Source organism: Coregonus lavaretus, assembly GCF_964263955.1.
Source record: "Coregonus lavaretus genome assembly, chromosome: 7".
In the NCBI taxonomy this organism is placed as follows: Eukaryota; Metazoa; Chordata; class Actinopteri; order Salmoniformes; family Salmonidae; genus Coregonus; species Coregonus lavaretus.
The window spans coordinates 11727686-11753743 of NC_139994.1; the positions used below are offsets into that span (position 1 = coordinate 11727686).

Genomic DNA, 26058 nt, shown 5'->3' on the forward strand with positions numbered 1-26058 from the left:
GGGAGTGTCGCTGCTCAGCTATTTTCAGGTCTCCAGAGATATTCAATCGGCTTCAAGTCCGGGCTCTTGCTGGGCCACTCAAGGACATTCAGAGACTTGTCCCGAAGCCACTCCTGTGTTGTCTTGGCTGTGTGCTTAGGGTCGTTGTCCATTTGGAAGGTGAACCTTCGCCCCAGTCTGAGGTCCTGAGCGCTCTGGAGCAGGTTTTCACCAATGATCTCTCTGTACTTTGCTCTGTTCATCTTTCCCTCAATCCTGACTAGTCTCCCAGTCCCTGCCACTGAAAAACATCCCCACAGCATGATGCTGCCACCACATGCTTAAACGTAGCATGGTGGTGGCATTCAGGCCAAAGAGTTCAATCTTGGTTTCATCAGACCAGAGAATCTTGTTTCTCATGGTCTGAGAATCCTTTAGGTGCCTTTTGGCAAACTCCAAGCGGGCTGTCATGTGCCTTTTACTGAGGAGTGGCTTCCGTCTGGCCACTCTACCATAAACACCTGATTGGTGGAGTGCTGCAGAGATGGTTGTCCTTCTGGAAGGTTCTCCTATCTCCACAGAGGAACTCTGGAGATCTGTCAGAGTGACCATCGGGCTCTTGGTCACCTCCCTGACCAAGGCCCTTCTCCCCCGATTGCTCAATTTGGCCAGGCGGCCAGCTCTAGGAAGAGTCTTAGTGGTTCCAAACTTCTTCCATTTAAGAATGATGGAGGCCACTGTGCTCATGGGGACCATCAATGCTGCAGACGTTTTGGTACCCTTCCCCGGATCTGTGCCTCGACACAATCCTGTCTCGGAGTTCTACGGACAATTCCTTAGACCTCATGGCTTGGTTTTTGCTCTGAAATGCACTGTCAACTGTGGGACCTTATATAGACAGGTGTGTGCCTTTCCAAATCATGTCCAATAAATTAAATTCAATGAAGTTGTAGAAACATCTCAAGGATGATCAATGGAAACAGGATGCACCTGAGCTCAATTTCGAGTCGTCTCATAGCAAAGGGTCTGAATACTTATGTAAATGTCTGTTTTTCTAAATGTCTAAAAACTAGTTTTCGCTTTGTCATTATGGGGTATTGTGTGTAGATTGCTAACTTTTTATTTTGTTTAATACGTTGTAGAATAAGGCTGTAACGTAACAAAATGCGAAAAAAGGGAAGGGGTCTGAATACTTTCCGAATAAAACAACACTACGCAGAAAGCCATCTGGAACAATACTATTTTCTGTAGAATACATTTTTTTTTTTTCACATGAACACATTCTGAGAAGGTATGACGGCACGGCGGTGGTAGGCCTGATCACTGACGACGATGAGACAGCCTACAGAGAGGAGGTCAGAGACCTGGCAGTGTGGTGCCAGGACAACAACCTCTCCCTCAACGTCAGCAAGAGGAGCTGATCATGCACTACAGGAAACGGAGGGCTGAGAACGCCTCCATCCACATCGACGGGGCTGTTGTGGAGAAGGTCGAGAGCTTCATGTTCCTCGGTGTCCACATCACGAAGGAACTATCATGGTCCACACACATCAACACAGTCGTGAAGAGGGCACGACAACACCTCTTCCCCCTCAGGAGGCTGAAACGATTCGGCATGGGCCTTCAGATCCTCAAAAAGTTCTACAGCTGCACCATTGAGAGCATCTTGACTGGCTGCATCACCGCTTGGTATGGCAACTGCTTGGCATCCGACCGCAAGGCGCTAGAGAGCGTAGTGCATACAGCCCAGTACATTACTGGGGCCGAGCTCCCTCCCATACAGGATCTCTATACCAGGCGGTGTCAGTGGAAGGCCCTAAAAATGGTCAGACTCCAGCCACCCAAGTCATAGACTTTTCTCTCTGCTACCACACGGCCAGCGATACCGATGCACCAAGTCTGGAACCAACAGGACCCTGAACAGCTTCTACCCCCAAGCTATAAGACTGCTAAATAGTTGGTTAAATAGTTAACCAATAGCTACCCGGAATATCTGCATTGACCCTTTTTGCACTAACTCTTTTGTCTCATCGCATATGCTGCTGTTACTGTTTATTATCTATCCTGTTGCCTAGTCACTTTATTCCTAGTTACAGTTGAAGTCGGAAGTTTACATACACCTTAGCCAAATAACACCTTAGCCAAATACATTTAAACTCAGTATTTCACAATTCCTGACATTTAATTCTAGTAAAAATTCCCTGTCTTAGGTCAGTTAGGATCACCACTTTATTTTAAGAATGTGAAATGTCAGAATAATAGTAGAGAGAATGATTTATTTCAGCTTTTATTTATTTAATCACATTCCCAGTGGGTCAGAAGTTTATATACACTCAATTAGTATTTGGTAGCATTGCCTTTAAATGGTTTAATTTGGGTCAAACGTTTCGGGTAGCCTTCCACAAGCTTCCCACAATAAGTTGGGTGAATTTTGGGGCATTCTGAGTCAGGTTTGTAGGCCTCCTTGCTTGCACATGCTTTTTCTCTCTGCATTGTTGGGAACGGCCCGTAAGTAAGCATTTCACTGTTTGTCTACACCTGTTGTTTACGAAGCATGTGACAAATAACATTTGATTTGATATGTATACGCTGATTGTGTGCTCTCTCTGTCCCCCCTGTGGAGGATGGTTGAATGGGCTCAACTGTGACCCTTCATTCATCACACTCTCCCTAAAGTAGGTATCTATATGAGTCTCCTCTGAACATTTAATGACATATTCCCAAACTTAAGGCCCTAACAATTTATGATTATGAGAGTCTCTCTTTAGCACAGTGCAACCAGGAAGAGCTTGACATCAAATTACCCTTTCCCACAATTCAGCAGTTTGTGTCCCATTGGACCCCAGCATATTTCAAACAGATTTCATACAGAAATGGAATATCCCTTAACTGAGGTCAACCTTTAAGAGAAGGCAGACAGAGAGACAGAGAGACATAGAGGAGGGGAGAGGATATTATGTTCTCAACGTTTGGGTTTTGAAGTCATCCAGTGGACTAGATCGCTTGACCCAACCCCAAAAGAGCTGTTTAGAGGGGCTCAAGTTTCCACGTGGCTCCTCAAAAAGGGCCCCTGAAGCCTGGAGGCCTTCTCACGTTACAAATAAATCAAACCTGGTGGTCCAGACCGGACGCGGCCTGCATGGAGACGGAGGAAGAGGAGGAGAAAGAGGAGGAGAAGGAAGAGGAGGAGAGGGGAGGTGAACCAAAGACAAAAGGCTCCAAACAGCTCAGAACAAAGGGTCTGTGCCCTGCCAGAAGACGAAGTGGGGGTGGCCACTGAAGCTTGACCCCCCCCCCCACAACCTCCTTCTCCCTACATTAGTAGCTAACCTCCCCCATGCTACTTTCCCAAAGAGTCGAGCGGGTGGAAGAGCCCCAGAAACCTGCAGTAATGTTATACCGGTACTTTAATTTGAGGTGTAAGAGGTTTTAAACACCTGCTACCTGATGGAAGGTATGATATCGGTGAGAAAAGTGCTACCTTTTACCTGTAAAGTGTAACGTCCAGTAAATGGCTTACTTGCCTTACAAATCTGACCGTGGGTAGGGTGCATTCAGAAGTAAATGTGATCACATTTTAGGCACTGGAAGTCCCTCTCAACAGAGAATGTCTTTAACAGTGTCTACATCAGGAAACACTAGAAGCAGTATACAGTTTTGTTCTTTAGATAGTTGAGGCCTGTATTCAACTCTGAGGGCCTATCTTTAACATTTTTCTCTGTTATTTAATAGGTGATAAAACAAAGGTGATTAAAGGGGGAGAGGGGATTGAGACCATATATTATGATCCAATGTTCACTCTATGTATAAGAACAATGTTAGAGAGCCTGCAGCCTAGAGTGAGACTGAGATGACCAAGATGATCTGAAAAGGTGTGTTTAAGTGCCGTTTGTCTCTAGTGGTTCTTTGTATCCTTTTAGACATCTTTTTTGATTGATCTTCTTTTATTAATCTATTTTATTGCCTTCTGTTGTTTTTAATCTCCTTTATGTTAATGCTTTACTGCACTTTAAATAAAGTTTGATTTGATTTTAATTTGATTCCTCCCATAGAGATTAATTACAAGCTGATATATGACCAAGAGAGAGCAACTCCACTCCACCGCCAGTCATTTGAGAAATATCTCATAATACCACAGAGAATGACTCCTTCAGGAGGATCAGAGGTGGCTCGTGACCACCAGGACAAAAAGCCCTAACAGGATTTGAGATCAACTTGAGATGGCATGGTAACATGAGAAGGATGAAGTGTGTGTTCGTGTGTGTGTGTGTGTGTGTGTGTGTGTGTGTGTGTGTGTGTGCGCGTGTGTGCGTGCATGTGTCTGTGTCTGTAAGCAATAATGTGTGTCTGTGTACGGGTATTTAACTGAAAACGAGCTATAAACAAGTTATTCACTTTATTCACTATTAATCAAAATTACACAAATGCCTTCTCAGTTAAATTGTTTAGTGCACTGTAGGACTAATACTAATGTACTGTTGTAGAATGCAAACTTTGTTTCAAGGATGTTTCAAGGATGCTTTGCCAAATGAATAATCTGTCTCCGATATTTCACAGCCTACAATAAATAGTATTTTCCTTTCTTCTCCATCGTTCGCACTTCACTACAAAGTCATTACACTGAACATGAATATTCACTATTGGTACAATCCAGTTTGTGCAGGTGTTTCACTCACTTGCTATACCAACGAGCTTCAGTTAACCCAACCTCAAACCAGTCTAGAACCCATAGTTTCTGTCTGCCATATCCACTGGGCCTGAGTCTGAGTGGTAAGTCATCAGTTACCCCCAGTAAAGACAGATTACATCTGCACTGGTTCCCCTTTGAGGACGATGCTGGATCGATCCACCAGCCAGTCAGGCTTCTAATCTTGTCCGTCACCCAAGCTTGGCTCCAAGGCCACTATGGTTTCAGCCCACAACAGCAACCCATTGTCCCGGCTCAAGGAGCCTAGCAGTCACATGAGGTGGTGTGGGGGGGACATGGATCTAGCTAAGAGGCATCTTGGCTAGATCTGACAGGGTCCATAACACTATAATAAGGCAGCCTTTCTATATGTCCTCCTCATCAACCCTGTTATTTTGATATCCAAAAGGAGAAAGGGTCGCATCTCCTGCAGACACACTGTGAGTACCAGTCCCAAACCTTCTAAAGGAAATTAGGCCATGGTGCTGGTTCTCTTCAGTTGTTCTTGCTTGGCTACATAAGAACTGGCTACTAGAACACAAGCACAATAACCTTTCTCTGTATTTTACACATCCACTACATTGACTTGAAATAGCCAAAGTCAAGACACGGTTGTTGCTAAATAATCAAATCAAGTAACAGGGCGATTGATTTAAAAATGTAGGTCCTACATCAAAATTAGATGTATCAATGCAAAATTGTATATATATATATGTGTGTATACGGTTGAAGTTTCTCTGTGCCACTGAAGTCTATAGAGTTAACAAAAGTTATTGGGTTGATCAGGGGAACAGGTGGTCTTATATTTCAGTGGACAACAATGGGAGTCTGTTTTAATGGCAGAGGTAATTACTTTTGTTATGAAAGATATCCTTTTCCAGTTCATCAGGGAGAATTTATTAAACCAATAAGTTTCTGAGCTTCGAGATATTAATGACAGTGTAAAACAGTCCGTCGACTTGCCCTGACCTGGGCTGGGACTGATGCGAATTGGCAAGCTCAGCAGGAATGCAATCACCCGGCACTGGAGAAAGGGGCTCAATTAACAGTGGCTCTCCGGACAACATTGGGTTTAATGTACTATTCTAGTTGGCAAACAGAGGAGGGACTAAAGAGCGGTTTAATAGCTAATATACAGGTAACTACCAAAATAACAGAAACACTTGTAAATAGGGGACACAAAGTATATTGAAAGCAGGTGTTTCCACACGGGTATGGTTCCTGAGTTAATTAAGCAATTAACATCCCATCATGCTTAGGGTCATGTATAAAAATGCTGGCAGCCCATTATTTTGGCAATTGTTTTGGGCTACCATGGCTATGCCCCCATAGGATGACAATGCCCCCATCCACCGGGCACGAGTGGTCACTGAATGGTTTGAAGAGCATGAAAAATATGTAAACCATATGCCATGGCAGTCTCAGTCACCAGATTTCAACCCAATTGAACACTTATGGGAGATTCTGGAGCAATGCCTGAGACAGCGTTTTCCACCACCATCAACTAAACACCAAATGATGGAATTTATTGTGAAAGAATGGTGTCGCATCCCTCCGATAGAGTTCCAGACACTTGTAGAATCTATGCCAAGGTACATTGAAGCTGTTCCGGCTCGTGGCTCAACCCCCTATTTAGACACTTTATGTTGATGTTTCCTTTATTTTGGCAGTTACCTGTAGGTAGTTAGTTCCATGGGAAGAAAGAATAAATGGTAATTAAGAAAAGGTACGTTGTTTTTCATGACAGTATCCAGTAACATCATGGCAAACCTGGGAGATCAAAGGGCTTCAAGTTGTCTTTATGTGGGCTGGAAGTACGCTATCTCCTGGAGAAAAGTCTCATAGCAAGTTTGACTCCTCTGTTCATATCTAAGGCCATCTTGGGCCTTGAAACACAACGAATGGGAAGGGAGCATAAAGCCTTACTCAACATCGACAAGTCTAACCCATTATCCCAGAGGTGTGGGTCGGGGAGGGAAGAGGTGCGCCACAGAAAACCTCTTCTGAGTGTCTTTGTGTCTGTCTGCCTCTCTCTCGGTGGCTCTGGAGAACCAGTCTCTACAGATCAGTATCACCATCTCCCTGTCAGGCCATCTTCAACAAGGGGGCCACTAGAACCGAAAAACAATCCACAACCCCGTTGTCAGAAATGCTGCTGCTGCACTTTTCATGTACCTGTCTGTCAGCGAACAGGAAATGAGAGCAGAATGCAGAAGGCCGCTCTGTTTCATTTCATAAGAAGGGTGGCTGTGCCCTCCACTGGCAGAGCAGTTCAACTGTTGATCTCAGAGCTGAGATCAACAGGTGACGGCTCATGTCAGGGGGATTCAGGGAAGGCAAGGAGGTAGAGCAACCCGACCCGTTCTCTCTCCCCACTAGGCTTACTCTTCACCACTGTCCACATCTATCTTTCTGTCTGTCTCACTCTCAGCAAGATCCATCAGTAAGAGACTGCCTGACTCAGGATTTGTTTGAAATGTTTGAATATTCATATTGGAATTACCCATTTTAGAAATGCATTTTTTTATTTAATAATGTTAATGTGCTTTTGTAGTACTTTCACCTGTAGAGAAATAAACCTAGCTAGGGAGTAGCTGAGCTCAATTGGTAGGGGCTGGGGTTATCACACAAGTCCTGCCCCTTCCTAAGATGGGAGGAAGAGAGGGTATAAAACATATAGAGATGCCCAGTCAAGCATAAGGAAGTCTAAAACCCTGTGTGCTACCTGCTCTATATGTCTGCTCCTGAGTTTCCCACATAGACCTTTACAAAACATGTTGTCACGGTAAGTAAACAATGAATAGCTGCAAATGTTGTGTATAATGAATGCTGAAACAGGGAATATTAGTAATGAAATGTTGCATCTTGGTCCAGGCGTTTTGATCAAAGTGTGAGATTTTCGTTAGGCCTTGATTATGATTATTGTTATGTAATGCTGATGTAATTGATCAATTTATGATGATTCTCAGGGTTAGTATCCACACAATGAAAAATGTACTAGTAAAGCATTGACATTTCATATGATTAAGATAATAGTTTTTCAAGAGCTTGAGAAATAATTTATGTCATGTAAATGTTTGCTGTTGATATTGATGTTGAAGAATACATACTATCTGATCAAATACTTGACTGATGCTCAGTTCTGGTCTTAGCATTATGTTGAATGCTTCATATTGGCTTTATTTGGCAATCTTTCTTGATTCTTCCTCTTGATGTAACACAATTGATATGCTGGCTTTGGAATACTGTGCCCTAGAGACATCTTAGATGTATGCACTGAGGATATAAAATATGATATGGATGACAAGAATATGGACTTAATGTATGTTTATGGCAGACTTATCCATCCACAATGAAATGTCACTTCTATCTGCAAAACTCTATCTCAACTTGAATCATACACTTAAGATTGGACCAGGGATATAATTGATCCTTGTTATAAAACATTTGATTTACACCTATGTATTCCTCCATCTTTTGATATACATCTTCTTTATCTACAGAAATATTTTAATTGCTTCTGTAGTTGTCTTTTTGGCAACAACAATTTCAACTGCTCCTGTGGAAGGTATGGATGTAGCTCATTTAATCAAAGTTGTATTAATTGTGATATTTGAACAGGTAAACAACTCAATGCCTTCTTTCTTTAGAGAAAGAGCCGGAGGAGATAGAGGTAGAGGATGGTGAAGAGGAACTCTCAGAAGAGGAGGAGGGTATGAGATGGGAGGGAGGGAGGGAGGTTCAGGGAGGGATGAGGGAGTGGGGGGTTAGAGTCATGTGTCAGGATACCATAGGACTAGCTAGTGCTGGTACGACGAAAAGAGTCCTAGGCTAAATGTGACATAGTAAGCTATTAACAAACTAAAATAATGCCTTCCCCCCTATGGCTAACAGAGGTCAAAACAAAGATCAATGCAGTCTTTTCTGATTATAAAATGAGGTAAAGAATACATTGGGTGAGAGTGTAGAAATGTCTAATATAACAAAATAAATTCTATGTAACTAATTTAAAAAAGGACTAACCCTCTTTAAATAAATTATAAAGTAATTTTTTAAGGGCACTCAGACCTATAAAGTTAATACCAATTTCCTCCACTCATGCAAAAGGCTATACACTCTTAGAAAAAAAGGTGCTGAACCTAAAAGGGTTCTTCGGCTGTCCCCATAAAAGAACCCTTTGAATAACCCTTTTTGGTTCCAGGTAGAACCCTTTTGGAACCCTTTTTTCTAAGCGTGTAACCTTTCAGGACCAATTTGTGTATCTTTTTTCGGCAACTTATACTTCATAATATTTTACATTTGTTTCAATAGAGGGAACGACGTCTTCTAAATATGTGTGGAGCACAGACTTCTGGGAAGTATAGAATATGAGCAGCTATTTATGAAATGTCTCAACTTCCTTTTCTTTTCAGATGATGATGACTCCAAGAGTCAGGAAAAGAATATGGGTGAGAAGTTAACAACTTGCCACCAATGAATAGAACATATCTAACCTTTGTGCATAAACCAACGTCTACCTGTGTGACTAAAGCCCCATTTTGAGAGTAAACTTACGTAAATGGTTAAACTAAGAGCATAAATTTGTTTTTCCTGTTTGAATGTTTTGCATAATATTACCATAACACATTTCAAAGACAAATGGGCCCTCATTAATCCCAAATACAAACAAAATATAAAATAGTAAAATAATGAAAATGTGAATATGATAAAGCTACAAACAGGACATAAGAGTACATTTAAAGTAAAATATCACATATTGTTGGTATAAAACTATCATTAAACACAAGTATGTGCATGTGCGCATGCATGTAAACCTTAAATCCTCTCCAATAAGGTATTATACCAGAATAAAGGTTTTTAATTGATAAAGATGTAATCATACAGAATCTCAAACAGAAGTATCTTCCTTTTCCCTTCTCTTCCCTCAAGGAATTGGAGCACAGCAAGCTACCACAATATCTAAAGGCCTGGGTAAGACAAATCTAATCCTCTCTTAGCTCAGGGGATACGGCTTATGTTAAAAACAGACTAGCTCTTAGTTCAGTGAGTTCAACTCTAACAAGTTCTTAGTGCAAAGTGGTGAAGTTGTCTAGAGTATAGACTTTAATCTGGTAAATGCTGCAGATATTTGGCAGATTTTTCCATTAGATAGCCTATCAGGAAAGTTAATAACATGTTATTCATCATTCTTGCAATCAGACCATTTGAGGCTTTCTTCCATAAAAGTGAGTTAAACTCACTGCAGAAGTCTGTAATATGTTTGAGTCTTACAATACAGGATACATATTTGTAAAGGAATGTATTGAAAGGTTTTCAATGGACTGTTAAATAAGGTTGTCTAGACTTAAAGGCTGGTTTCCTTCTAGGTATAAGCGCTCAGCCTGGCACCTCGTTCCAGGGCGAAGCTCCAAATGGTAAGGGAGGAGTTCCTTTATAACAGTCAATCCAAATACAATTTGTACATTTGAAAAATATTTTATAGGAACCCATTCACTCCCTTTACTGGTTTGGTAAGCGTATGGGCTGTAAATTGGTTGTGTAATTGGTTATAAGTGGGGATTGTGTGTAGGCTGATCTTGTAAATGTATTAAGGACATTTCACATCTGAATTACACAAATCAGACAAGAAAAGTCTTATGATGACCCTCAACATAAAATCCCTCACGAATGTACCTCTTCTTCTTGTAGGACATAAACTCAATGGGGATAGTGCCATGCAAGCTGGCCCTGACCGTGAGTTAGGCTCCATAACTTTAAATATGTGGCCCTTTTTATTTGTATTTAACAAAAACTGTATTACAATCTTAAATATTTTGAAAATGTTGTTTGCTGTGTTACAGCATCAAGCAGTACCTCAATATCAGAAGGAAGTAATGGTAAAACATTAATTATAAATCGATTTGTGTTAGAAGAATTAGGCCATACCATTGCATTTCCATATTAATTATACATACTATAGATCTGGCACATGGACTGAGTTAAAGGGCAATTCCGCCACTTTTCAATATTCATTATCTCCAGCACCAAACCAGTATCTACATATGTGAAAACAGAGCGTTTCTATGATCTGTGGTTAAAAAGATAAGAAGAAAGGTTCTAAAAAATGCTTCTCTGTGACATCACAGGGTTGGATTAAAAGTTTTTACAAATGGTGATTTTCAAAACCTGCAATGAATTTCTAGCCAGTGGGAGGGTCACCGTGAATCTCATAGCGTTTGAAAATCACTGTTTTTAAAATGGTTTAACTTTTGATGATGTCAAAGGGTAGAACCTTTTAATTATATATTTTTTTTACAAAGCGTAGAAATGCGCCGTTTTCACGTGAAGACACTGGTATTGTACTGGAGATAATGAAAATTAGGTTTAAAAGTGGGGGAATTGCCTTTTAACAAAGGCAGCCCAATTCTGATATTTGTTTCACTTTTGAATTGGATTTGATTTATTTGGGTAAAAGACATATAGAACAAAATGTACAATTTGGACCCAAAGGATAGCACTTAAAATTATTAATTAAAACACTTGTTTCCAAAGTGGTCCTCGATGGTAAAAACAAATAACCCATATAATGATTAAAAGACAAGACAAAATAACAAACAACCATATTACATTCATTTATATTGACATCCTAAAAAGAGGAACTATACGTTTTTACCATCACATCAATTATTTTGCCCATATTTGGGCAAAAGATTAGAATTGGGGTGCCTGTGTAAACGCAGCCATGGTGGAATACATTTGTGGACTGAATGGCCTGATGTGTTCCTATCTGCTTCAGGTAATGGTGGTGGTGGAGGAGGAGGTGGTGGTGGTGGAGGAGGAGGTGATGGTGGTGGAGGAGGAGGTGGAGGAGATGCACATACTTCACCCTTTGACCCCAGCTCCCATGGTAAAGCCTTGTTCTGTCATCTATTACCATGTTATTACAACTTCATACTGCGCTGTCATGTTAAGTGCTACTAGGAGTTTGGTTTAAACAATCTGTCTTAACATCCCCTGTCTTTCAGATGCTTCTTTGCCAGGACATACAGGTTCCTCTTCCAGTATTGCAGATAAAATTACTTATTATAAATTATTAATTATTAATCAAGTCATATAATGTTTGAAATTATATCTCTATTGAATCTAATAAACAGTGGCATGTTTGTATCTACTAAAATTTGATGAAAAGTGTTTTCCTTTCAATGCAGGTCCAAGTTTGGATCCGAGTCAAACAGGTAATGCTACACCCGCTCTCTCCACAAGATTTGAAGTAGACCAAAAAACCACCTGGATGTTTTACAAGCTCTGTCTGAATGGCTGTGGTTTGTCTCTATTGGGGAGGTTGAACTAATGATCTCTTGTCAGGTGCAGGGGTTCAGGGAAGTTCAGTGTCACACGTGCAAGCCCCAGGTAATATTTCTGCCTTGGTTCAATTCTATAACAATAGTCCAATAATGCATGACATAAAACCTGGATAAATTGTATTGATAATCTCTTTGCTGAAGCTGAATTTCAACATCATTATTTTAGGAAAAGTGGTTGTCCACCCAGGAACAGGGGTTGTCCACTCAGATACAATCTCTCATGGTAAGTCATCTTGGTCTACATTTGAAGAGTTTATTTCCAAAACGCTATATCCCCCCAAAAAATCACATTTGTGTTTTTTCATCAGAAATTATTGCTTATGGGTACATACTTATGGTACATACAAGTGTGTGTAAAATATGACTGTTCTCAGATTATTTATTTATAGATTTTAGATGTGTATCAAAATGTGTTGTTTTTGCAAAATGCTTATATCCATTGTTTAGCTGGAATGGAATGTTGGGATCCTGTTTACTGTGGTTGTCCCACCTAGCTATATTCAGATCAATGCACTAACTGTAAGTCATTCTGGACAAGAGCATCTACTAAATGACTAAAATGTAAAATACAAATGTTTTACATACAGATCTCATACTACTGTACATTTCTTTATAAAAATGTAGTTATTTGTTACATTTGACTGTGTAAAACCTAGCAGTACTATTTATTTATCTGAGAGTGAAGCGGATATATAGAATTTTGCAAAAAAAACATGATAATTTGCCTCTCTGGAATGAAACCATCAAGTGATAGATTTTAAACAAATACTTGTATGTCATTGAATAACCCAATGCCATGATTAGACAGTGAAAAAACACACCTATCTCCTTCATAATTTCTTTAAACAATAAAAGCTAATTTCCCAACATTTATGAAAATGAAAATAGATAAATAGCATTTTGGAATGAAACTCTTAATTAGTTTGTATAAGCATATCTCAATAGTCCCTTGCAGTGATTAACGTTGTCTTATGTTCAATGTGTTTACCTTATAGGCTCAATGGGACAAGCAGGAGGGAGCTCCACTCTCATCATTATCCATGAGACTCATCCACAGCCTGCAGGTATCATTCACTACATACAGCCACAGAGAGTTCTGGTGACAGACCTGTGACAAACAATCATATGCAGTTATGAGTTATAACGACCAATAATAATATCACTCAGTCATGTGTAGCAAACCGGTAACGAACAATCAAGTGAATGTGTGGGTTTGGATAAGTACCATGGATAACACATAGTCAGGTAAACTTTGTCTTTAATATTTTATTTTAGTGTCAGCCCACCAACAAAGTGGATCTCATCTAGATTCAAATGGTAAACATTATTATTAAGCTACGGTCTAAAATCCATTGTACCCCTTTCCTGCAGTCAAATGACCAAATCGCACCATGGGTGGAATGTTATTAATATTTTTCATAATTTCATAAATAATAAACATAATTTTACAAATCTCGCCCGAAAATCCAGTGTTTCTATGTCAAACAGTTTTGTTATATTTCAGTATTCTGTGATGTATATAAAGTATAATATTAGAATGCAAACTCAAAATTGAATACATTTCAACTCTATATCTGACATGGTACAGGTGTCTTATTTTTTTTAAGCCCATAACCATGTGTGTGAAGGTGTATACTTTTGTTTCAAAGTAGATTTGTTTAAGACTACCAAGAAACACTCTGTGTGACTCTGATTTAGCCCACTGCAGTAAAGGTTTATTAATCATTTCAATTTCCAAGATGCTCTGTATATTATTTACAGTATGTAAAGTACATCACATATATGATCCACAACTGGCATATTTACAATGATTAAATCAGGGCAGCGTTGCATTTTTATTACAGGTGGCAGCATTCATACATTTGATGCTGCTGGCCTTCAGACTGAGGCTCCAAGTAAGTTCATACTGACACTAAAGAAGCAGACAGACACTATCACCATGAATGGAAAAACATCAGTTTACAATATATTACATGAATGAGGAATGAACAACACAGGCACACTACTGTAAGGATGTAGGATCTTAACTTGATCACTCTCTGGTTGCTGAGAATTTTCCTGCATCGCAGGAAATGCCAATGAGCTTTGTGATGTATATAAATTCCCTGAAAACCCACACTAACAGACAGTTATATTAACAGTATTGCACTTTTCACGTAGCCTACTTTTGGCCAGCTAATACCCTAACCACTGATAAAGCAACATTATGGACAAAAAGTTAAAATCCTGTTGCTGCAGGATTATTTTGCTGTGACAATATAGGTCAAATTAAGATCCTACATCTGTATGTAATAATTTTACAGGTATAGGTATACTGGTAGCTTTCTTGCACTAACACTTGCACTTTTCTTTCCTTACTAGCACTGACTTTACTACCACTGACTTTACTAGCACTGACTTTGCTGATAGCTGCTGTACTGACGAAAAGTTTAACTTACTATGACTGTGATATCATATGTGGTTGTCTTCCCTAGCTACCTTAAGATGAATGCACTAACTGTAAATTGCTCTGGATAAGAGCGTCTGCTAAATTACTCAAATGTACATGTAAATATGATTGATCAAGACATGTATTGTATGTGTTTCAGCAAGTGAGACTGAAATAGAGTCTCCTGAGTATGACACACCTGAGTCACCTGAGTTTAATGGTAATTATCTCAGATAAGCCATTTTTCAATTTATTTTAGCCACATCATGTACATGTGAACGGTGAAGATCACAATTCTCTTACACTCCTTGGTATAATCCTACAAAGAACAGAGTTACGAACCAGAAGTGTCATGGTATTTATTGGATCTCAATGTTGTTTCCAAGGTAATGGTCACAAGCTGCTGATTGGAGGAGCAGTAGAAAATGGACATGCAGGTAAGGAGAAGGACTTCATTGCTCTTGATCAGAAAACATGATGGAGTTTGGCATTTGTGAGGCCATTTTGATTGTCAATGTCTTTCTGTGTCTCAGTTATACCTGTAGTCACTGACCTCTTCATCGAGGACACAACTCACATGGATCCCACAGGTAACATCTTGCTGAAAATCCAATAAAGATGAAGTCATGGGCTTGTTTGTTTAATGATAGGGCAAATGAGTAGACGATAGAATGCCTTGATACTTTTTAATAGGTTCAACATTTCAGGTGCTATGGATCCACTTGGTGCAAGTTCTCACCTGGACAATACAGGTGAGTGTCCAGGTGAGGGTGCAATGTTTCACATTTGGCTCCTGTCTGGTATATTTACTTGCTTCTCCATCATTTCTTCACTTAATTCCATATTGACATTCAGGTATTATCGACCAATCCAGCCATGACTTCCTCATTGGTTTAATGGGTGAGTGTTTGTAAGAACTTATCGTTGATGTTTCTTTTTAGGTAATTCAAGTTTGTTCTTCATTAACTGTCTGTCTTTCCAGGTGGTGTGGGGGATCCGTATGGTCCTGACATCCATATCGACATCTCAGGTGGGTTTGTCATCATAGCCCTTCTGTGTCTGCTTTCTGTTGGGTCTTTTCGGACTATAAAGAATCACTGTTCTTCTTTGTTGAATCAGAAATATCTAACCAACACTGCTCTATTGATAGATCACACTGGAATTACTTCTCCATTAGACTCAATAGGTACGTTTCTTTATTCAAGCCTCCGTTAGTCACTTCACTTCTTCACTTGAAAGAAACGTTACAATGCAACACCTTTGGGAGAGTTACTCTGTGGGAGAGTTACTCTAAATTATATCCGATTTAAGGTATATTTAAACTGGCACAGATAATGTTATACTACATCTCTAAAGCATAATTTTATTTAAGTAACTCTCTGTCTGAGGGGTTAAAACAGCAAGCCACAAACTCCACTCTGAGGAGTTTATATTCCATATTGTGCTAGTTATCTGTGCTGCTGCAGAGTAAATCACTGTTACAGTTATTCCAGCTCTTGTAATAATTTACTCAAGGAAAACTGCTTTAAATCAGGTTTGCAGGTTTGATATATATATATCACTGGCTGTCTGGTGCTCTCTCTCTCTCTCTCTCTCTCTCTCTCTCTCTCTCTGCTCTCTCTGCTCTCTCTGCTCTCTCTCTCCTCTCATCCAGCTGTGGGTTCAGATCCAGGACCGGCGTTGTCGTCCAGTAGCAGCCCGGATCCAGACGTTCCACCAGGTACCTACTGGCACGTCTTCTACCCTCCGCCAGGTCCTGTAAATCACCTCACCCCTCCCTCTTGTGTCGTCCCTCATCTACTCAGGCTCTGTTCTCTACCTCACCTCGGAGAGAGCTCCTCACAGGCTTGTAATCATGACAGAGTTTTCAGAGCGTCCCAGAGAATTTACGTCCGAAGAATTTTTAAAACTCCAAGATTATCATTGGGTCCATGTGTTCCTGTCTGTGCAGACAGCGAGTTACTTGTGTAGCTGTGCTTGTGAACTTTGCAGATCTTGACATTGTTTATCTTTGCAGCTTTGCTGTAGACTTTATGTCTTGGTGGAGTAGCACCACCATCACTGATGAATGGGGTCAGGCCTATTAGGAGGGATGCAGTGCAATAACAAGAGATGAGGGTTCTCATGATTCACATAATCCAATCATTTATTTTATTTCTTTCTCTGCGTGTCTGATTTTCTTCCTCCAGGTCTTGTAGATCACATAGGTCTAATAAGTGATTTTACAGGTAGGCATTGTGAGCCACAATTATTAATTGTCTAATAAATAGATTATGATTCACAGTTGAAAATGAAAATGTAAACAGTAGTTATGGGTGAAAGCAAATAGGGTCTGTCAACTAGTTTGTATCATTGCCCTACTTGTGGTCTCTTTTTATCTGCAGGCACCACTGACTACTCAGGGCTCGACCATCCTTATCTGAGCTCAGGTTTCGATGGATCATACCACTCAGTAGGTGATCATGCTGGTCTATCCGATACTACAGGTAAATACACTAAAATCATAATCTCTGTAAGAGGATAGTGACCAAGACGGCATGGAAAAGCTTCATCTCAGTTTCTCTCTCCAGACCACCCAGTAGCAGTGATGTCACATACTGATTATTCATCATCACAGATTGACCACCCAGGTAGGATCACACTCAGGACTAAAAATAACATACCCACGTTAAAGGTGATCTTCTGTAGCTCAGTTTGTAGAGCATGTTGCTTGCAATGCTAGAATAGTGGGTTTGATTCCCGGGACTGCCCGTATGTAAAATGTATGCACACATGACTGTAAGTCGCTTTGGATAAAAGTGTCAGCTAAATGACATATATTTAATTATTTAATTAAATACATTATACTATGAATGTATTTCAGAGAATGGTATTAATGTGTCCAGCTCAGACGTAGGAATATAAAGGATGATTAAGATAATGTCAGCATAGATTAACATGTATGTTGCAGGGAATGGTCGTCAAAGCCAGGTTACAGACATACATGGAGGTGACCATCCGGTCAATGACATGCATCATGATGTAACAGGTATGTCTACCCTAAAGGTCTATGGAAGCCAGTAGGCCAAGGCTAGCCTGGATGCCAGTCTGTTTCTGCTCTCCTGCCAACTCCTAATGGAATTGTCATGCCAAACAATTAAATGTTTAGCTTCCAATGACAATGGAGTAGGCAAAAGCAGCAGATCTGGGACCAGGCTAGGACTAGGCTAGAACCAGGGGTATATTTGCATTTGATGGAGCAAAACAAATGCCACATGCATTATTTGAGAGGCATTGAGGATATGTGCTTGATATTATTTATCACAATACGCCTAATGCAAAATACACCATTGTATTGGTAGGCTATGACAGTGTTTTTGCTTTTCAGATCCATCTGGGCAGCAGATTGTGGCTACAGACGTAGGCCTACTAGATGCTGGTAACTCAGTGTTTGAATTCTCCGTTATTTACAAACCTATTTCAATGCATTTGTTAGTCATAAACAACTTTTTCTGTCTGCTTAATTGCCTGCTGTATGTGCGAAATAATGGATTGGACCTCAGTTGTGTAAAGTACTTAAGTAAAAATAGTTTAAAGTACTACTTAAGTAGTTTTTTGGGATATCTGTACTTTACTTTACTATTTATATTTTAGACTACTTTTACTTTTACTCCACTACATTCCTAAAGAAAATAATGTACTTTTTACTCCATACATTTTCCCTGACACCCTAAAGTACTTGTCAAATTTCGAATGCTTAGCATGACAGGAAAATTCAGCACTTATCAAGAGAACATCCCTGGCCATCTCTGCTGCCTCTGATCTGGCGGACTCACTAAACACAAAAGTCCGAGTATTGAATGTGCCCCTGGCTATCCATAAATAATTAAAAAACGAGAAAATATGTTAATTGCTTAATATGTGAAATTATTTATATTTTTACTTTTCATACTTAAGTATATTTAAAACCAAATACCTTTTGACTTTTACTGAAGTAGTATTTTGCTGGATGACTTTCACTTTTACTTGAGTCAATTTCTATTAAGGTATCTTTACTTTTACTCAAGTATGACAATTAGGTACTTTTTCCACAACTGTTGGACCTGTTATGGTCTTATGTTATGTCTCGAGCAACAATTGTCTCATTGAACTATAACTTTTGTGGAAAATGAGTGTCATGATGGAAAATAGGCTTCACCAAGGCCAGTGCTGGCAAAATAAATACCTCCATTAAAAACGGTCCAGGGATGAAAATTCCCAGGACGTCTATCTGTCAGCGTAAAGTGTTCTACGCTTATTTTCACACAGGAAAAATATACTTTTCAAAAAAGTTTTTCCAAAATGTTAGCCATCACCACTCAGTTTTTCTTCGTCCCTTATTTCCTGAAGGTGAGCACGGCGTCGTCTCTCATCACAACGACATGGGAGGTGAGTCCTACGAAAATGGAATCAATGATAAGCCTACATTTAATTTGCGAGTTAAACATTTCTGAAGGCATCACTTTTTACAATGTTGTTGTAATAGTGTTGCAACAATGTTTCATCATGAGAGCTCACGCAGGAATTTTGCGGGTAGCGTTCTAATTTCGCGGTACTTCAGCTGTTACAGACGGGGTCGCTGTTCAGCATCATGATGACGTTCACACCGTCGGCCCTCAAACAGATACCACAGGTAAGCCACCACCTTGAAAGCCTACAGTGAGGTTGATTGAATTAGGCTAGGCCTACTAATGTCTTTTGAATGTTTCTATGAGCAGGGCTGTCTAACTTGGCTACACAACTTCCCTCTACAGGTAGAACACTCTCTTGACTTTGACTTTGTTTGCTAATGCTTTGTATACTGTACATGTAAAAGAAATGCACTATGCAGGTCCCTGGATAAATAAAGGTTAAATATATTACTTATTTTTATGCAGAAATCGCTCCGCCATTTCGTGTTGCCCAAAAATTTACATATTGCATATTTAAGTTACTGATAATGGAGAAAATATATTCATAGTTTACCTTCACAAGTAGAGTCTGAAATATTCTGTGCACAGGTACAATGATACAGGTGTCAATGTGTGAACAGGTGCGGCAGAAGAACTTGTAACCAGCTCACATACACATATAGATATCACTGGTAAGGACTTGAAGTGTATGTTTCAGCCCATCTATTTACTATATATTGTATACATTTACAAGATCAAACAAGAACATCCCATTACTACACTGGGTAACATCTAATAAAACATATTTAGTAGGCTAGTCAAACAAATGGATACTCAATCAAGTCCATCTAACAGCCAGTAACTCACGTGTTTCTCCTCCTCCCTAGCCCTTGGGGCGAATGTGTACAGCTCCAGCGCACCAGGCACGGCTGGTAGGCTACGTACTTGTCTGATGATCAAGCATTCATTCTCTCACCTGCTTATTTTTAGAGCTGACACACTGCTTTGCCACTGCATCGCTAGTTAAGCCAACATCCATTTAACACTCAGCACAGAGCCGGCTGGGCTGGGGCCAGCCTGAGGAAGGGAAGACAGTGAGGAGAAATAAAGCTGTCACTAACACAGAGCATATTGTGGGAAACAGCATTCAACCACACATTTCCTTAGATTTCCTCTGGAACAGTGTTCTGGAGTAGTTTAGAAAAGTCTAGAATAGGCATACAATCCTAATAAAATAGGTATATATATATATATATATATATATATATATATATATATATATATATATATATATATAGATATAGTACCAGGCACACAATCCTAATAAAACATTATTATAATAATATATATATATATATATATATATATATATATATATATATATATATATATATATATATATATATATATATATATACTGTACCAGTCAAACTTTTGGACACCTACTCATTCCAGGGTTTTTCTTTATTTTTACAAAAAACTATGAAATAACACATATGGAATCATGTAGTAAACAAAAAAGTGTTAAACAAATCAAAATATATTTGAGATTTGAGAATCTTCAAATAGCACATACGGAAAATTTCAAGATCTTTTAAAGTTTCTTCAAGTGCAGTCGCAAAAACCATCAAGCGCTATGATGAAACTGGCTCTCATGAGGACCGTGGGATGGAAGACCCAGAGTTACCTCTGCTGCAGAGGATAAGTTCATTAGAGTTACCAGCCTCAGAAATTGTAGCCCAAATAAATGCTTCACAGAGTTCAAGTAACAGACACATCACAACATCAACTGTTCAGAGGGCACCAATAAGAAGAAGAGACCTGCTTGGGCCAAGAAACACGAACAATGAACATTAGACCGGTGGAAATGTGTCCTTTGGTCTGGAGTCCAAATTTGAGATTTTTGATTCCAACCGCCGTGTCTTTGTGAGACGCGGTGTGGGTGAACGGATGGCCTCCGCATGTGTATTTCCCGCCGTAAAGCATGGAGGAGGAGGTGTTATGGTGTGGGGGTGCTTTGCTGGTGACACTGTCTGTGATTTATTTAGAATTCAAGCCACACTTAACCAGCATGGCTACCACAGCATTCTACAGCGATACACCATCCCATCTGGTTTGGGCTTAGTGGGACTATCATTGGTTTTTCAACAGGACAATGACCCAACACACCACCAGGCTGTGTAAGGGTTATTTTACCAAGAAGGAGAGTGATGGAGTGCTGCATCAGATGACCTGGCCTCCACAATCCCCCGACCTCAACCCAATTGTGATGGTTTGGGATGAGTCGGACCGCAGAGTGAAGGAAAAGCAGCCAACAAGTGCTCAGCATATGTTGGAACTTCTTCAAGACTGTTGGAAAAGCATTCCAGGTGAAGCTGCTTGAGAGAATGCCAAGAGTGTGCAAGCTGTCATCAAGGCAAAGGGTGGCTATTTGAAGATTCTCAAATATAAAATATACTTTGATTTGTTTAAAACTTTTTTGTTTACTACATGATTCCATATGTGTTATTTAATCGGATTCTACAATGTAAAAAATAGTAAAAATAAAGAAAAACCCTTGAATGAGTAGGTGTGTCCAAACTTTTGACTGGTAGTGTATACAGTGGTGTGAAAAAGTGTTTGCCCCCTTCCTGATTTCTTATTTGTTTGCATGTTTGTCACACTTAAATATTTCAGATCATCAAACACATTTAAATATTAGTCAAAGATAACACAAGTAAACACAAAATGCAGTTTTGAAATTAAGGTTGTTATTATTAAGGAAAAACAAAATCCAAACCCACATGGCCCTGTGTGAAAAGGTGATTGCCCCCTACAACCTAATAACTGGTTGGGCCACCCTTAGCAGCAACAACTGCAATCAAGCGTTTGCGATAACTTGCAATGAGTCTTTTACAGCGCTGTGGAGGAATTTTGGCCCACTCATCTTTGCAGAATTGTTGTAATTCAGCCACATTGGAGGGTTTTCGAGCATGAACTGCCTTTTTAAGGTCATGCCACAGCATCTCAATAGGATTCAGGTCAGGACTTTGACTAGGCCACTCCAAAGTCTTCATTTTGTTTTTCTTCAGCCATTCAGATGTGGACTTGTCCTGCTGCAGAACCCAAGTTCGCTTCAGCTTGAGGTCACGAACGGATGGCCGGACATTCTCCTTCAGGATTTATTGTAGACAGCAGAATTCATGGTTCCATTTATCACAGCAAGTCTTCCAGGTCCTGAAGCAGCAAAACAGGCCCAGACCATCACACTACCACCACCATATTTCACTGTTGGTATGATGTTCTTTTTCTGAAATGCGGTGTTACTTTTACGCCAGATGTAATGGGACACACACCTTCCAAAAAGTTCAACTTTAGTCTCGTCAGTCCACAGAGTATTTTCCCAAAGGTCTTGGGGATCATCAAGATGTTTTCTGGCAAAAATGAGACAAGCCTTAATGTTATTTTTGCTCAGCAGTGGTTTTCGTCTTGGAACTCTGCCATGCAGGCCATTTTTGCCCAGTCTCTTTCTTATGGTGGAGTCATGAACACTGACCTTAACTGAGGCAAGTGAGGCCTGCAGCTCTTTGGATGTTGTTGTGGGGTCTTTTGTGACCTCTTGGATGAGTCGTCGCTGTGCTCTTTGGGTAATTTTGGTCGGTTGGCCACTCCTGGGAAGGTTCACCACTGTTCCATGTTTTCGCCATTTGTGGATAATGGCTCTCACTGTGGTTCGCTGGAGTCCCAAAGCTTTAGAAATGGCTTTATAACCTTTTCCAGGCTGATGGATCTCAATTACTTTCTTTCTCATTTGTTCCTGAATTTCTTTGGATCTCGGCATGATGTCTAGCTTTTGAAGATCTTTTGGTCTACTTCACTTTGTCAGGCAGGTCCTATTTAAGTGATTCCTTGATTGAGAACAGGTGTGGCAGTAATCAGGCCTGGGTGTGGCTAGAGGAATTGAACTCAGGTGTGATAAACCACAGTTGAGTTGTGTTATAACAGGGGGGGCAAACACTTTTTCACACAGGGCCATGTAGGTTTGGATTTTGTTTTCCCTTAATAATAACAACCTCAAAACCATTTAAAAACTGCATTTTGTGTTTACTTGTGTTATCTTTGACTAATATTTAAATTTGTTTGGTGATCTGAAACATTTAAGTGTGACAAACATGCAAACAAATAAATCAGGAAGGGGGCAAACACTTTTTCACACCACTGTATATATATATAAATATTTTGGTTTTACAGTATAACAGTGTAATATCCCCTCTTATTTTAAACAGGGTTAGATGAGGTGGCTGTGACCAGTGGACTCTTTAACTCTACAGGTTAATTTTAACCAATGACATAATCCTCACATGATACACTCACACACATATGTTCAGGCTTGGAAGGTGATAAGTATACATTTTTCAATTACAGATTCTGTGCTTGGATTCGGACATGACACTACAGGTAAAATTCCATTTGCAACAACACATCAGAAGTAATAGACAACTAAACCAGACAATTCCCATCACACAACACACTTATAACATCATACACTCTGTCTCTCAGTTGTCGCAGAAGCACACAGTGTCTTCATTCAGACCGATTCCCCAGGTAAGTCTGCACGCACGCACACGCACACACACACACACCAATCTTACCATTTACATTAACATTTCAGAAAAAAGACATACACTTCCACACAACACACACACAATACACACACAACACACACAGCACACACTAGCCTCCTAAAATACAGTGTGAATGTATGTAATACCATCAGTTACTGGGGATCCACATGGAGCAATATCCCAGACAGACGCCATAGTGGGCAGGGGTGAGTGAGGTTCCCTTACCACTCATTACTCATCAGAGATTGTGCACTATAAAGAGAATAGTGTGCTATAGTCTCTGGTCAAAAGTAGTGCACAATATAGGGAATAGTGTACCATTTGGGACAGAGTCTTACTATACACTGCCAGTCACTACATAACAAAACGAAACGCCTTTACTCACCATGTTGAATCTATTTTTTGTATCGTAGTCACAGCTGATCCACAAGGATCCACTCTACAGGCTTCCAGTAAGTTGGTACAGAATATTAATTTACGCAACCCCTTGACCTTGCACAAGTATCTGTTGCTCCTAAAGGCTTCATGAAATGAAAAGTAGCGGTAATAGTCCTTTGATCTTGGAGCAATAGCATAGATTAATCAACCAATCAATAAAATGTATTTACAGCCCAACAATTGTCATAAAGTGCTTTACAGATCTTTGCAGTTAATCATAGTCTAGGTGTGAAAAGCATTGCAATTGATGACAGACAGCCCTGGTTGTCCCGTTCACGGTGGTCTCCCCCTGCTCTGTTCGTAGGGTCTGTGTTCATGCAATGTCTTTGTCCAAACAGGTCATCCTGGTGTAACAGAACAGACACAACCTGCAGGTAAGCTTCATAGGAGTTTAGGTTTAAACTCTGTTACATGGCTGCGTTTACACAGGCAGCCCAATTCTGATCTATCTATCTATCTATCTATCTATCTATCTATCTATCTATCTATCTATCTATCTATCTATCTATCTATCTATCTATCTATCTATCTATCTATCTATCTATCTATCTATCTATCTATCTATCTATCTATCTATCTATCTATCTATCAATTTGACTCCAAAGGCTGCGTTTACACAGGCAGCCCAATTCTGATCTGATTGGTCAAAAGACCAATTAGTGAAAAAAATTATCCGAATTGGGCTGCCTGTGTAAATGCAGCAAAAGTAATTGAAATAGCGAAATGGATCCATGTGACAAATGTATCCGTTTTTATTTACACAGTCACCCTAAGAACCCAAAGCAGATTTTTTTTATATATCAAATCTTTTTTTCTGACTGTCTACACTCAGTTTTATATGTGACCCATATCAGATTTGAACATTCACACTGATGTAGCCTCTGAAGTAGCACACAGATGCCATGCTCATTTCCTGTCACTGTTCCTTAACATTTTGGGGTGGTTGTCATGGTAACGACATGAGGTCATGTATGGAGGATAGGGTTTGTATCAGGATTCAGATCCATATATGGAGGTGGTATAAATCGGAAGTCAAAAGATCAGATTCCATGTGTTGTTTTGCTGTTTACACATTAGGGAAAATATCAGATAGGTATCAGATATGCAAATAATTGGCAAAAGCTTAACTTGTTATTTACAGTAGCACAGGATTGCACGCTTTCAGATATTACAATGCTGTGTCATCATGACAGCATATATTGAACCACTAAGTGAACAGTTCCTCAAGGGCTCTTTTCTTTCCTCGGTTTTGCTTGCTCTTTCCAGTTTCCGCAGCTGAACAGTACAACCCATCTGGTCAGGGTCCTGAAGGTAGGTTTCTCAGCTCCTTACAACTTCTCTCTCGTCTCTCTCTCTTCTTTTAAAAACATTTAATAAATGACAAAAGGCTTGTTTTATTTACATTATGTACTCCCCTGTTAAAACACATACAATATAATCGTATAACTAATCTTTTTTATTACACTGTATTAACTACAGTAGTAAGATGGCAAAGTTTCTGACTACAATGTTTCAGGTGATAAGACAGTGCTGTTATACTGTACCTTTGAAAGAGAGACAAAGGTAAACTCTTGATTGGTACTACAAGTATAAAAAAGTGAGCAAGTAAAAATGAAGGACACTAAAGTAGTATTACTGCCTCTGAGGTAGGACTCAATGCTACAGTATACTGCTAATATACTCAATATGTTGTAATTCTACAATATATTGCATAACTTTTTCAACATTAAAGGGATAGTTCACACAAATTACAGATTGCGGTCTCGTCCATAATACTAATAATATCTGAGCTACAGAGGACCACATAGACTGCTCACAGGTTAAGGAAACCTAAATGTAATTTTGTAATTTGGTTGAACTATCCCTTCAATCAGCTTTTAGAGGTAGATCAATTACAGATATGTGTGTCAAAGACTAAAATACATATTCACTTCTGAAGGTGCAGAAAATGTGGAACTGGAGGATACCTGCTGACTTCCATATGAAGCCTCGTGTCAAGTTTCTACGCTACAGATTTCAGTGTACGGACCAGTCTGCATGGCAGAGAAACAGTGATCCAGCCCACTAGCAAATCTAGTTGTTGTTTGTGTCTATGTCTATTTAAACTTAAAGATGACACTGTAAGTAAACTTTTTGCGCACTTGTTAATAAATTACCCTGTACGTTTAGT

At 39.7% G+C, this 26058-nt stretch overlaps 1 protein-coding gene across 1 annotated transcript; it reads left to right on the forward strand.

The window, feature by feature from the left end:
- Positions 1-7440: 7440 nt before the first annotated feature.
- Positions 7441-25862, forward strand: LOC311131886 (uncharacterized protein; the record flags this gene model as incomplete). Its single annotated transcript, XM_084165005.1, has 36 exons — positions 7441-7451; positions 8170-8234; positions 8317-8379; positions 9079-9114; positions 9596-9637; positions 10033-10080; positions 10355-10399; positions 11442-11552; positions 11671-11706; positions 11800-11880; positions 12011-12055; positions 12176-12232; positions 13005-13073; positions 13854-13904; positions 14598-14657; positions 14824-14874; positions 14971-15027; positions 15145-15189; positions 15293-15337; positions 15420-15467; positions 15588-15623; positions 16092-16157; positions 16627-16665; positions 16822-16923; positions 17008-17067; positions 17388-17465; positions 17805-17855; positions 18806-18844; positions 19017-19088; positions 19734-19778; positions 23251-23283; positions 23386-23430; positions 23864-23902; positions 24227-24262; positions 25155-25199; positions 25828-25862. 36 exons carry the CDS (start codon positions 7441-7443, stop codon positions 25860-25862), a joined length of 1887 nt encoding a protein of 628 aa, XP_084021131.1.
- Positions 25863-26058: the final 196 nt, after the last annotated feature.